The 14,057-nt window shown below is 35.1% G+C and overlaps 1 protein-coding gene across 1 annotated transcript; it reads left to right on the top strand.

The window, feature by feature from the left end:
• The first annotated feature begins 3,758 nt into the window (after nt 1-3,758).
• LOC129311346 (uncharacterized) lies at nt 3,759-6,007 on the top strand. The gene is made up of 6 exons (XM_054953589.1): nt 3,759-4,235; nt 4,349-4,444; nt 4,548-4,766; nt 5,107-5,203; nt 5,430-5,492; nt 5,597-6,007. The coding sequence occupies exons 1-6, from the start codon at nt 4,119-4,121 to the stop codon at nt 5,788-5,790; spliced, it is 786 nt and encodes a 261-aa protein (XP_054809564.1). The 5' UTR covers nt 3,759-4,118; the 3' UTR covers nt 5,791-6,007.
• The last annotated feature ends 8,050 nt before the right edge of the window (nt 6,008-14,057 follow it).

A 14,057-nucleotide genomic window follows, 5' to 3' on the forward strand; every position in this document is an offset into this window, starting at 1 on the left:
TACGAGTAAGACCTCTTAATTTATAAGTCCTATTTCGTGTTTTATAGATAATAGACTAAAATTATATTTATCACTCATTTATAACTATAACTTCAGAATTTATAAGTAAAACTTTTTAATTCACAAGTTCTAGTTTGTGTTTTATAAACAGTAGATTGAAATTATATTTATCATTCACTTATAATTATAACTTCATAATTTACAAGTAAAACTTTTTAATTCACAAGTCATATTTTGTTTTTATAAATAATAAATTGAAATTGTATTTACTATGAACTTGCAATTGTAACTTCAGAATTTATAAGTAAAACTTCTTAATTTACAAGTCTTATTTTGTGTTTTACAAATAGTAAAATGAAATTGTATTTATTATCAACTTACAATTATAACTTCACAATTTATGAGTAGAATTTCTTAATTTACTTACAAGTGTTCAAACATTTTTTCAAATTATTATATCTCTTTTCCACTACCTTGTATCTAGCTACTTTTATGAGAAGTCTGAACAGTGGACAATAAAAATTGACCTGAATGGTGAACAGTAAAAATTGAAACTTAAAGTAATGAAATTTTAAAGTGAATGATGAAATCTCTTTAGGTTACTCAGATAAAGCCTTTAGTGTGTAAAGCGTGTATAATAACAAAGAGAAGTAATGTTGATCACAATTGATTGTGATGATGATGAAGGATCATGGATTTTGCCCTAACAATTCCAAGAAGAGAGCGAGTGATATGAACAAAGTGAGCAGTTCACAAACTAATGAAGGAGAAGAACGTGTGCAGTAGAGCGATACAGAGCGAGCGGCCGCAGACTGATGAAGAGAGCAAGCTTATTGTTTAATTAAGGTAGAGGGGCATCTTTATCATTATAACCTAATTAATAAGTAAGGATAGTAATGTTTTTTCACTTTAATTTTAAATTACACTCAAGTCTTAAAAATTTGTTTATAGTTTTTAAATTTTGTGAGACTTATTTTTAAATAAATTATTTTCATGAGACTTATATATATTCTTTCTTAAATTTAAATATCACCAGTCTATAATAGGGGAGCTCTTGTAACATTATTTTTATTTGTTTTTACAATATTTAAATCTTTGATCTAACTAAAAAGAAATTAAGCCCATTCTACTTGGTTCAACCAACTAACTACCATGTTAAAATACCTTTCTCTTTTGACTGTGGATGGTGGCAATAATGATGCTTCTCCAAAAGATCAAAGTGCCGTTGAAGAAGCTAGCAATGACAACTATAATATACAGCCAACCTGCTCGATTGAACCAATAAACATTAAGTTATTATATTAATCAATTTAATAAATTTTTTTATTTATAATCAATTTAATCATGGTTCGACTATAATTTTAACTATTAATCTTTGAATAAGTGTTTTAAATAGTTTAATGACTAGTCTAGTATTTAATACTTTGATGACAATAATACTACAACCTAAAACTAGTGTTGAGGGTGTATTGGAGAAAGATTATGTAACAGCACGATCTCACCACTGCCTCCTCAGGGTCTTTTGACGGTATTGAAACCCCTCCCCTCACAGGGCCTAGTCCAACATTCACTACAGGTGGTACTGTGGCTATTCCTCACCCCACCCTCACGAGGGTCTTTTGGAACCTCCCCAGACTTAATAGTACCAGACTTAGTCTCAACTTCATTAAGGTGGTAGAGGTTGGAGGTTCGAGTCTGGAAAGATTTCAAAAGATCCCCGTGAAGGTAGGGTGAGGAATAGCCACAGTACCACCTGTGGTGAATACTGGACTGGGCCCCGTGAGGGGAGGGGTCCCAACACCGTCAAAAGATCCTGGAGAGGCAGTGGTGAAGCCATGCTGTTACATAAAAAAAAATCAAAATGTTACAGATTACATTTGACAAAATGGGGCTTTTTTATGTGAATATAAAAGCATCTGATCATGCATGGGGCTTTGTTTATATTTGAAGTTGCAAAACTAAAATTATAATAAACTAAAGTTTGTAAATTAAAATTAGGATAAAAATTAATAACTATAACGTGAGTTATATTTAGATGAGCTTCTAAATTTTACCTACAGCTAAAACCAAAAGTTTCTATTTTCAGATTCCATGTAAATAGGCTTCTTGACAAGATGTGCTCTTAACTATTTTTTTTATTTTTTTTAACCAAAACTATTTTTGTTCATTCAAACATCTTTCATACTCTTCAATGAGCTTTTAAGACTTAAACTGAGATTTGAATCACCTAAATCTCAGTTTGAATGTTATGCGAACATAGCACTTCCTTACTGTGGGATTGCATGCCTTGATAAGATTTGCTCATATGATGGAATTATAAATCCATGAAGATCTAACTTGAGTTGTTCATGCTCACTTGATAGAGTGATTAGCAGGCTTGTATGCCTTTTTTAGTAATAGATGAAGTTGGGCCTTGTGAAATGAATTAGGTTTAATGAAAGGAACTAATTTTTTATAATATAGCAAACCAACATTTAAATTCCTACTGAGATAGGTATTTACATTTAATGCATGATAATAGTTCAAATAGAATTACAAAAAATAACTTCATATAACCAAAAAAAAAAAGTTGGGCTTGATGTTAGAAACTAATATCCATTTTTTTTTAAAGAAGGACTTAATTACAGGAAAGAAAGCGTCCATTACAAAGTTGAATAAGGCCCTCTATTAGTCATCATGTAATATGTTGCAATTACATTAAATATTAAGGAAAAACATGTATAACCACTGTCAAATTGATGGCAATTTATTAATCTTTACGTAATTCAAATTCTTGCCTTTTTTAAAAAAATAAATAGTCCCAAGTACGGCATTTGGGACTAATTCCCCCCCCCCCCACCAAAAAAAAAAAGAAGGCAAATTGGAATGGACTTCCTGGCATTCATCGATGACTTTGACTTCAAAACAAAATGGGAATAGGTCGTCTGCCTCTCAAGTTAGTCTGCCGAGCAAATGAAACTGCATGTTCAACAAGAATATATTTGAAAATTCTAAAAGTAACATTTTAATTTTTTATTTTAAAGATAATTTTTATTCTTTTAATTTTAAATTTTTAATAACTGACTTTTCTCCAAATTTTAATTTATAAATTATAGGGAGAATAACAAAAAAAATACCCTTAAACTATGTAAATGATAATGAATAGAGAATAATTTAAAATAATTATTGCGCAATTCTTAGGGACTTGTGTGGCATATCAGTGTTTGATGAAATGACAAATTTGCATACAATTTAAAATTTGAAATGAAACATGTGAAGGACATTGACAACTTAAACAATAGAGAATGATAACTTTTTTTAGGTAAATGACTGAAATGTAATTGCAAATGAAAAAAGTGATAGAAAGACACAAATAATTTGTTATTAGATTTTAGTCATTTGGTTTTTTTTTAAAAAAAAAGTTGCATTCTCTATTCAGTGTCCTCCATATATTGCATTTTACTAATGAAAAAAATGGTAGAAAGATACTTATAATTTATCATTTGGTTAAAAAAAGTTGCATTCTCTTAAAGAGTCAATGCCATCCATATATTTCATTTCAAATTTTAAATTGGAGGCAAATTTATCATTTAGACAAAAATCAATATGTCAGGCAAATTCTGAGCCACCACATAATTATTATTAAATTTTTCAGTATTTCTTTATCATTTATACATTTTAAAAGTATTTTTTCTTTTTTTTTGTCATTCTCTCTAAATTATAATTTATATAAAACCCTCTTTTTGAGGACGCCAATCCAAATTACATCCTCACTTATCCGAATTCTCTCCTCTTATTTTCCCTGATCGGCATCCGAATTCTCTTGTTGGCACAATGCGCGTCCTTCTTTGCAAGACTTTCATGAGTCGCATTAGAATACATGTTCTGGCTGAGAAGTCTTAAATCTTAACGAATAAGGATGACCAAGTCTTGGTGTTGCACGAGTAAGAGAAGTTGGGCGGATCAGATTTTCTTGACTGCTTCCCTCCTATGCAGTCAAATATAGCACAAGCAATCCCAATTCATACCAAAGAAGCAAACTTGGCCTTGTAATGTCGATAATATATATATACACACACATAGCACGGAGCGAATTTCAGCTCCATTGACGCTGTTAGGCTGTTAGCATTGCCTCCACGATGGTGTTGTCTTCTAATTGCTCGTCCTCTTCGCCTTCTAAACGGATCGGACCAGACTCGGTGGACCCGGCCAAATCATCTAAACTCCTTGAATCTGTTCCGCGTTCTAATTACACGGTAATTCCAAGTATTCGAGAAATTTGCTACGCAGATAAGATCATTGAAAGGGTCGAGCTTGTTGCTTGAGTTCATACTAATACTGGGCCAGTTGGATGGATATATTTTTGTAGGATGTTCTTAACGAGTTTCATCCACCCAAGCCTGGCTGGTACGAGGAGTTATTCGCATTCGTTCTGAACACCGCTACTAAATCTTATGAAGCTGAGGTTCATATCTTTCATTTTTCTGGGGTTTGAATTCATGTTGATGACTATTTGTGCTTCATTTTAATGTTTTGGGTTATTAATTGCGTTATTGGGTTCCGATTAGGTTGCGCGTTACAAATCAGAAATCTTCAGCAGTTTGAGGGACAAGGCGCAGAAAATTGTGGAGATTGGAATTGGTACCGGACCTAATCTCAGCTACTATGCTAGTAATCCCGATGTTGAGGTTGTTGGCATTGATCCGAACCAAAAGATGGAAAAGTATGCTCGGTCCTCGGCAGAATCTGCTGGCTTGCCACCTTCAAACTTTGAGTTTATACATGCTGTGCGTATAATGTTCTGTTGTTCTTCCCACTTTATTACCTCTTTCTAACAACAGGAAGAAATGAAAATGCTGTAATAAGGATGATGATGTTGAAGATGGCCATGGATTTTAACGTTGAAAAATTCCTTTTGGATTGGACTAAAAGCAACTAGATGAAATAACTAGATTTGAATGCTTATTGTTCACTGCTGTTAAATTTTGTCACCGTACTGAATTTGGAATGATAAAGCCTTGGATTTGTTCCTATATTGTGAAGGCCTTTGTCATGTAGTTCCTTTTCTACCAATGATGTCCTGCCATATGCTATCGTTTAAGCTTTCAAGCTGTTGGCTTTATTCAGGTTGGGGAGGTTATCCCATTAGATGATGCTTCTGTGGATGCAGTGGTTGGAACACTTGTCTTGTGTTCTGTTAAAGATGTTTCTATGACAATTCAAGGTAGTCAAATTTGTTAGGACCTTTCTTGCATCTCTTAGAATCTGAACTGTATAATTGCCCTTATCAATGCTGGTAAGGAGCATGTATACGCTGAATTCAACATTGTCTATCATGGTTGACAAGCTTGTTCTTCAGGCATGGCTCTCAACTAATTTGTATGATTATCATGCTTCTCCAGATTTACATCAGAAGGGAACCTAATTTAAATCCTAATCTCTCTGTGTAGAAATCAAAAGAGTTCTGCGACCAGGCGGGCTATACGTATTTGTGGAACATGTTGGAGCAAAAGGTGTAAACAGAACTATCTACTTCGCTTTTGAAATGGAATGCTGTGATTTTGGGAAGAAGCTTAATTTTGTTTGCATTCTTACTTGTGTTTGAATGGAGATGCAGAGGGAAAAGTTCTCAAATTTATCCAGAAAATTCTAGATCCTCTTCAACAGACACTTGCAGATGGGTGTCACCTCTGTAGGGACACAGAAGGCTATATATCAGAAGCTGGGTTTTCAAGAGTTGAGCTCAACACGGCGTCTTTGAAAAAAGCTACATTTGTAAACCCTCATATATATGGAGTAGCTTACAAGTAGCTTCAAGAGCTCACCAAGCAAATTGTTGCGTCCATTGGCTAGATCATCAAGTGGATAATAATAATAATTATGATATCAAAATTTTCAACAGACCACCTTCATGATGTAGAGGTTATTTTTATTTTTTTTCCTCTTCCAAATGTTTTCTTGATTTGTTTGTAATCACACGGTCTTGACCGTGGCCATGTTAATTCAGTATGATAAAGCTTCTCTCCAACCTTATAACCTTATAACCATGTTAATTATTTAATGTACATTGTGTTAAGGGTATTAATATACTACCCCTTCAATTTAAAATATAAGATATTTTTTAACAATTAATGTTGATATAAAAATACAGAACACTTTGCAAAAAGTTACTAATAACATTGAATTTTTCTTTTTCACGAATACCATTATTAATTATAATTTAAAGAAGTTTATCAAAAAAATTGTATTTTAGATCGTATATAAAAAAAATTAAAAGTAATTAAGATTGATTAATTTTAAGAAACATTAATCATTTAATTTATATAATTTTAATTTAGTTATTATTTAGTTTCAATAATTTTGACTCAAATAAAACCAAGTTCTTAAATTTTAACTCATTTACAACTCAGTTTTTATAATTTTAGTAATTTAAAACTTTAGTTTTAAAATTTAAAAATATCTTTAGTCTCATAAGGTAATTGTTTTCATAATTATAAATTTCAAAACATTAGTTCTTAATTTAAAACTTCGTAATTGTTTTCATAATTATAATCAAGGGCTCCAACAATGTGAATAGGTACAACCATTTTAGATGAATTACCTTTTTTATGTAGCGTATTTTTTCTATAAAAAAATGCTAGAATACAAAGGTTGTTTATTATATATTTTATATTTTTTTGCCGGAATATATTTTATATTTCATATTAACATCAATGATAACTTTCTAATACATCAACGACTGATTCCTATTGGTTGCCCCAAAAAAAATTGACAAATTACTATTAATGATGGATTATTAAAAAAAAAAACCAACACAACATTCAAGCTCGATTGTTTAAAAATGATGGTCTGCTAATTGAACTAACACACTCAGTTCAATTAATCAGTTATACTAATTTTATGATGAAAGGGATTATCAGTGAGATGCAGAAAATTTTGACAAGTCAAGATCGGGTCGGGCCACTTGGACGGGTCAGCCCATATCCTGGATTCTCCTTATTCGTCTGGCTTTTGCCTGTATTCCTCAGCCAAATCTGATTGTTTTGTAACTAATTTTTCACTCTCCTCCTTCTGACTGACCCTCTTCCTCGCATTTCTCACCCGCATCACGCTGCACCATCAGTGTGTGTGTACATATATATTCACCATTGTATGTTCCATAAAATTCTCAAGGCAATGAATGAAATACTATAATTTAATTGCTTTTGTGACTCACTAACTCTTACTAAACACCATATTTCTTGCCATAAAGTGTATACTAATGGTACGCTTAGGTGGCCCTCTGTTGATGTTGCGCCAACTGTGGCCCTTTGTTAATGTCGTTGTCAAGCCATGGCTGCGGAAGTGGTCTTCAGAGCCAAAAGGAAACCTGCTCAGTCGATTGATTTTTACAAGGGACACAAAGGTTTGGATTACCATGAAACTTTCTCTTCTGTTGTCAAAACTGTCACGATTCGCTTTGTCTTGGCTCTTGTTGTTTCTAGAGGTTGTCCTATTAGTCATGAAACTTGTTGATCTTTTTTCTTCTGCTTCTCAATTACATCCTTATCTGTTTATTTATGTTTCTGGTCAATATCAATTAGCTTATCTTCCTACCAAACCCATTCCTACCTCAAGATTTACATGGCTCAGGTCGAACCTCACTGTAATTTCATCACTGTTGGGTTCAGGTGGGGTGTTAGGGCAATAAAAGATCAGTCATCTGCAACATCAGAGTCAAAGGATGATTTTGGTTATTCACCTCAACATTCCATCACCTGATTGTCATATGCTCTGAGCTGTACATCCTTTTGCCTTTGTCCTTTTCTATCTCTCACTCATCATTAGCCACGTGTCTTGGCCAAGGGTTTGTTACTCTCTTAACAATTGTAAGTGCTTATGCAAGCAATGAATACACAAGAATGATTCAGTATAATACTTTTATTTTCTCTGAAACATACTAATATAGGTCTAGTTGGATGAACTTTTGTTTTCTGGGGATTGGATTCATGTTGAAGAATATTTGTTGTTCATTTTAATGTCGAGTTATTAATTGCATTGGGTTCCAATTTGACTTAGTTTTTTTTCCCCTGTTTGCTTAGGTTGAGCGTTGCAAGTCAGAAATCTTCAGCAATTTGAGGGACAAGACGCAAAAAATTTGGAGGTTGGAATTGGTACAGGAAATGTGATGCAAAACACACACGCACACGCTCATATTGATTTGAACAGAGCTGGAAGAGGGAGATACAGCAGAAACAGAGATGGAAATCGAGAACAGATAGGGGGAGAAAGAGAGAATGAATCAGAATGTAGGGAGAGAGAGAACAATCAAAATATCATCTCTAATATTCATTCGTCATCCAAGACGTCCAGTACAAATGGTAACTTAGTCTATTTATAGACTAAGCTTTCCTTCCCCTTAAGAAATCTCAACTTGCAAATTAAAATATATAAAGAGCAAAAAGCAAAAGTAAGTCAGATTTCCTTCCTTAGAAGGAAACCTACAAAATACTAAATAATGCAAAAACAATTATTTCTTTCTAGAATAATATCTGCCATATTTTCTATCAATTCTCCCCTGCTGCAAAGAACTCTCCTCCAGAGAGATAGAGAGTTGATAGGCTTCTAGCAAGGCAGGATTAAGTTGTTGGAATTCATCTTCTAAAATCCAGGTGACATCTTCATCAGATCGACCTCTCCAACAAACCAAATAATGACAGACGGACCCCTCAGAGGTCAAGACCATTTGATCATCCATAATGGTCTCAATTTCATCAACTGATGGTGAGACAGCAGGTAATGATAGAGTTGGCACTTGTGAAGGCTGAGTACCTGCAGAATCATTAGAAAGCAAAGGGGGAGGCTCAAAAGTTTCCCAGTAAGGCATAAGATCCTTTACATTAAAAACTGGACTTATGGCCATATCAAAGGTAATTCTAAAAGATAAGCATTAGATCCTAATTTCTTTGTTATGTGAAAAGATCCTGAAGCTCGAGCATGCAACTTTTTAAAAGCGTGTTTAGGGTAACGTTCTAGACGAATGCGAGCCATAACCTAATCACCTATATTGAAGCTTTGAAATCGGCAATGAGTATTAACAGATAATTTATATTGATCATTACTCGTTGCTAATTTGCGCCTAATTTCAGCATGTAATTCATGAAGGCGATTGGCAAAAGATTCTGCAGATTCAGAGATGCGAAATGTCAATAGGATTGGCAAGAGGTCAATAGGCTATTTAGGATTAAAACCTTGAACAATCTGGAAGGGACTCATGCCTGTAGACCTATTCGCTGAATTATTATATGTAAACTCTGTAGTGGGTAAAACCAAATCCCAGTTCTTCGACCTATCTCTAACTAAACTCCGAAGCAAATTACCCAAACTGCGATTAGTGACTTTAGTTTGCTCATCAGTTTGGGGGTGGAAAGCAGAAGAGAACTTCAATTGGGTACCAAAAAGTGTCCATAGGGTCTTCCAAAAGTAGCTAACAAACTTAACATCTCTATCAGATACGATAGTGGTAGGTAACCCATGTAAACGCATAATCTCCTTAATGAACAACTTTGCCAAATGTGAAGCGTCCGTTGTTTTGCTATAAGGAATAAAGTGAGCCATCTTTAAAAACCTATCCACAACAACTAATACAGAGTCATGACCTTTAGCTGTGCGAGGCAATCCTAAGACAAAATCCATACTTAAGTCTTTCCAAGGTGCCTTGGGAATCGACGAAGGAGTATACTAACTGGTATTTTGTCACCTGGCTTTAGAAGTTTGACAATTTCAACATTGAGATACTATGCGAGCCACATCACGCTTGAGTGAAGGCCAGTAGAACTTATCTTTGACTAATGCCATTGTCTTATTAACCCTGAAATGACTAGCCAAACCTCTAGCGTGTAACTCCCATATAAGAAAATCTCGCATAAAAGTACATGGGATGCATAGCTTGCTTCCGTGAAAGAGATGACCGTCTTTAAGGATGACAACATGCTCATGATGGTTACCACTGCGAACTTCTTGGTATATGATCCCAAAATCTGGACATGAAGCATAGTCTTCTTTTAAGTTTTCAAAACCAACAACACTAATGCTCATAGTATGCAACAAGTTGATCCGACGGCTTAGGGCGTCAGCCACTATATTTTTTATTCCTGAACGATGCTTGACTACAAAAGTGAATCCTTGAATATACTCAACCCATTTAGCATGTTTAGCGTTTAAGTGCCACTGAGAGTTGATAAACCTAAGCGCCTGATGATCAAAGTAAAGAACAAATTGTTGCGGAAGAAGATAGTACTTCCAATGCTCAAGGGATCTCACAATTGCATAAAATTCTTTATCATAAGTGGAGTACTTTTGTTTGGGATCATTGAGCTTTTCGCTAAAGAAAGCTACAGGGTGACCTTCTTGGCTTAGTACAGCTCTGATTCCTATCCCAGACGCATCACAAGCAACTTCAAAACACTTTGTAAAATCAGGTAAAGATAAGACTGGAGCTTGAGAAAGCTTTTTCTTAATATCTTGGAAAGCCACAGAAGCTGTAGAAGTCCACTGAAACTTGTCTTGTTTTAAGCAATCAGTGATAGGAGCCATAATGGTACTGAAGTTTGTAATGAAGCGTCTATAGAAGCAAGGCCATGAAAACTCCATACTTCATGGAGAGATTGTGGCTCAGGCCATTCTTGAATGGCTTGGACTTTCTCAGGGTTAGCTGCTAAACCCCTTTCAGAAACTATGAAACCCAAAAAGATGACTTGTTTTGAAGAAATGAACACTTATGCAAGTTAACATAAAACTGTTCTTGACGCAAGGTAAGAAAAATTAACTCGAGATGTTCCAAATGTTCTTCTTTTGACTTGCTAAAAACTAGTATGTCATCAAAGTATACCACCAAAAATTTTTCTAAGTATGAGCGAAAGAGGTGAGTCATTACTCTCATGAATGTACTTAAGGCATTTGATAACCCAAAAGGCATGACAAGCCATTCAAACAACCCATCTTGCATTTTAAAATCAGTCCTTCACTCACCTCCAGGTCGAATCCTGATCTGATGATAACCACTTCTGAGGTCAATCTTTAAAAACTAACTAGATCTAGACACTAAATTAAGCATATCATCAAGTCTAGGAATGGGAAACCTATAGTTGATGGTGATCTTGTTGATGGCTTTGCTGTCTACACACATTCTCTAAGAGTCATCTTTCTTCAGGGTTAAAAGAGCAGGTACTGCACAAGGACTCATACTATACTGGATATAACTCCTTTCCAACAATCCATTGACTTGTTAGTTAAGCTCTGCCCTATCTTTAGGGTTCATCTTGTAGTGCGGTAGATTAGAGAATTGTGAACCTGGAATGAAATCAATTGCATGCTGGATATCTCTCATTGGTGGTAATTCAGATGGAAGCTCATCTAGAGTGATATCCCAAAATTGTTGTAAGAGCTGTTACACCTCTTCTGGCATTTCTGAAGTAGTAGCAATTCATTGCGAGACCTTGGATACCAAAATAAACACAATCGTACTCTCTATGCTTTCTTGTACAAATTGTTTTTCTATCAGAAGATGCAAGTTGTGGGTTTTGGGTTTTGTGCCTTTTGATTTACTTGAGTATTTGCTTTCATTGTCAGGCTTAGCAGGACGTAACAAGATCGTCTTGCCTCCATGCTTATATGTGTAGGTATTCTCACGACCATGATTGATAACATTGTGGTCATAAAGCCATGGTCGACCAAGTAAAATGTGAGCAACATCCATTGGAAGAACATCACAAATAATCTCTTCTTTATAGTCACTTAAGTGAAGAGGAACGCGACACTGTTAGGTGACTGGTAAAGAAGTTTTGTCGACTCATGCAACACAAAAAGGTTCTGGGTGAGGTTCTGTCTTGAGGTTGAGTCGGGCTACTCCTTGACTAGAAATAACATTTCTAAAACTCCCTCCATCAATCACTAATTTGCAAGCTTTATCTCCACACTTCACATAAGTATGGAAAATACTTGTTCGCTTCCATGAATCACTAAGCAAAGGGATAGATAAAATGCATCGCAAAACTCTAACTCGACGTGTCTCACACTATGTTCATCAATGATGATGTCCTCATCAATATCTGAAGGACACTCAATCGGATCTATGACAACGTCAGCATTTGTATTGTCTTCCTCACCCTCACATTGTGAGTCAATAACTAGAGCATGTTGTGGGCATTTCGACACAATGTGACCCTTTGAGTGACAACGAAAACACTCAACAAAAGAATTATTAGGGCGGGAAGCAGGAAGTATAGCCTCACTAGGCTTAGAAGTATTACCCTTTAACCCAGTTGCTTGAGTGGGTGTAAAAGACGAGCTAGTTTTATAAGTAAGTGCTCCTGTTGGTCGTTCAGACAGATTAGAAGTTTGTGCTTGTCTAAACTGATTACTCTGCATGTCGATACGCTTTGCGGATGAGTATTGTGACAGAGACTCTACTTCTAAAGTCTTATGATAAGCTTCTTCAAGAGATTCTGAAAGTTTAACTTCAGCTCCTTCTGTATATATGGCTTGAGCCCATTAACAAACTTGGTAATGGTGCGCCAACCTTATCGCTCAATGTTCCTTTGGACATTTTACCAGTATTTTCTAGCAGATCCCACGAGCTTCATCTTCATAAACCAAACTCATTGAATATCTCTCATGTCATACCATTCAAAATAATCTTCCATGCTAACTAACCAATCCAGGAATGCATTAGGATTCAATCATCTATCAAACTCAAGAGCTTCAACTTTAACCTTTTTAGTGATGTCATCAGTATGTGTCCTTCTAAGGCCTTCTCTACCATTCCTATGGACTAACTGGTATAGTCTATGAAGTTGTTCTTCAGGCCCTTATCCATTCCAAGTATCATCTATGTCGTCAGAATGATGATTGGTAAACTCATAAGGAGATGGTCTACTGTGTCTTTCACCCATAGCTCTAGAGGAATGACCAATCCTAAGGGAATTACCTCTAAGTTGATTGTGGACTGGGAATTGCTCATTTCTAAGACTTGACTCTCCTCTAATGATAGGTCTTTTGAGTAACCCTTCAGTTGTTTTCCCTATATCTTATTGTATGTCAACTGAATTGCCCCCATTATCTCTTCAAATTTATTATTCATAAATTCTTTAATTTCATCTAACCACTGGTCCACATATGCCCTTTGAGTCCTTTTAGATTTTTCAAGATGATTTTGGGTGATTTAGGAGTTATTAGCCATGGCAGATTTTAGGGCAGTAATTTCTTGATCTAATAAAGCTTTCTTATCGTATAAATCATGAATGGTCATACCAATGGCAAAGATGGTATAGCAAAGTGCAAGTTTGGAGTGGATTTAATAACTTAAGGAAGAAAGGCTCCCAAGTTGCCCTCACCTAAATAGGTGAAGTCCCTTTTTAAAAACACTAATACTCTAAGAATTTAAAAATTTCACAGAGATCATATGTTAAATAGGTAACAACTCGAGTGAAGTCTTCACAGAAATCTCCGAAAGTTCAAAAACCTTTCAGGAAAACTGTTAGAAACTTTAACTAACCTAGGGTAATTTTTAGACTCGGGTATAGGGCCGAATTGTGTGTGAGGTAGGTGTCCTAAGTTATACGAACACTGCTATCAAAAATCACAAATTAACAACATAATAATCAATGTAAATTTCCTTTTATATATATATATATATATATATTTCAAAATATTAAATTAAAACATGATTAAAAAATAAAAATAAAAATTGCAATACTCAAAGAAACCAAAGTACCGAACAACAAAGATCTCAGAACTAGCGATGAATAAAACACCTCCCTTAATAACCAAATAAGCCAGTTAAATGAGAGGGTCGTCGGCCTTACCAGCGTTGCTTTAGGAGCTTAAAACAAAAATTTTTACCCTCAGATAAGTTTTAGGCAATGACTTGTGCCCCTCATCTTTTCCAGAGTTGAAGAAATTCTGTAAAAATACTGAAAATCAATTTCTGGCGAACTGTGCGGATGGTGTGTGTGACGGTGAGTGGCGCGTGAGGACCACGCGCAGAAACTCCACCGGCGTGTTCTGGCGCGTGTGACTGTGGGCAGAGGTGGTTTTTC

Source organism: Prosopis cineraria, unplaced genomic scaffold, assembly GCF_029017545.1.
Source record: "Prosopis cineraria cultivar Desert tree isolate PC_DT_omini unplaced genomic scaffold, ASM2901754v1 PC5, whole genome shotgun sequence".
In the NCBI taxonomy this organism is placed as follows: Eukaryota; Viridiplantae; Streptophyta; class Magnoliopsida; order Fabales; family Fabaceae; genus Prosopis; species Prosopis cineraria.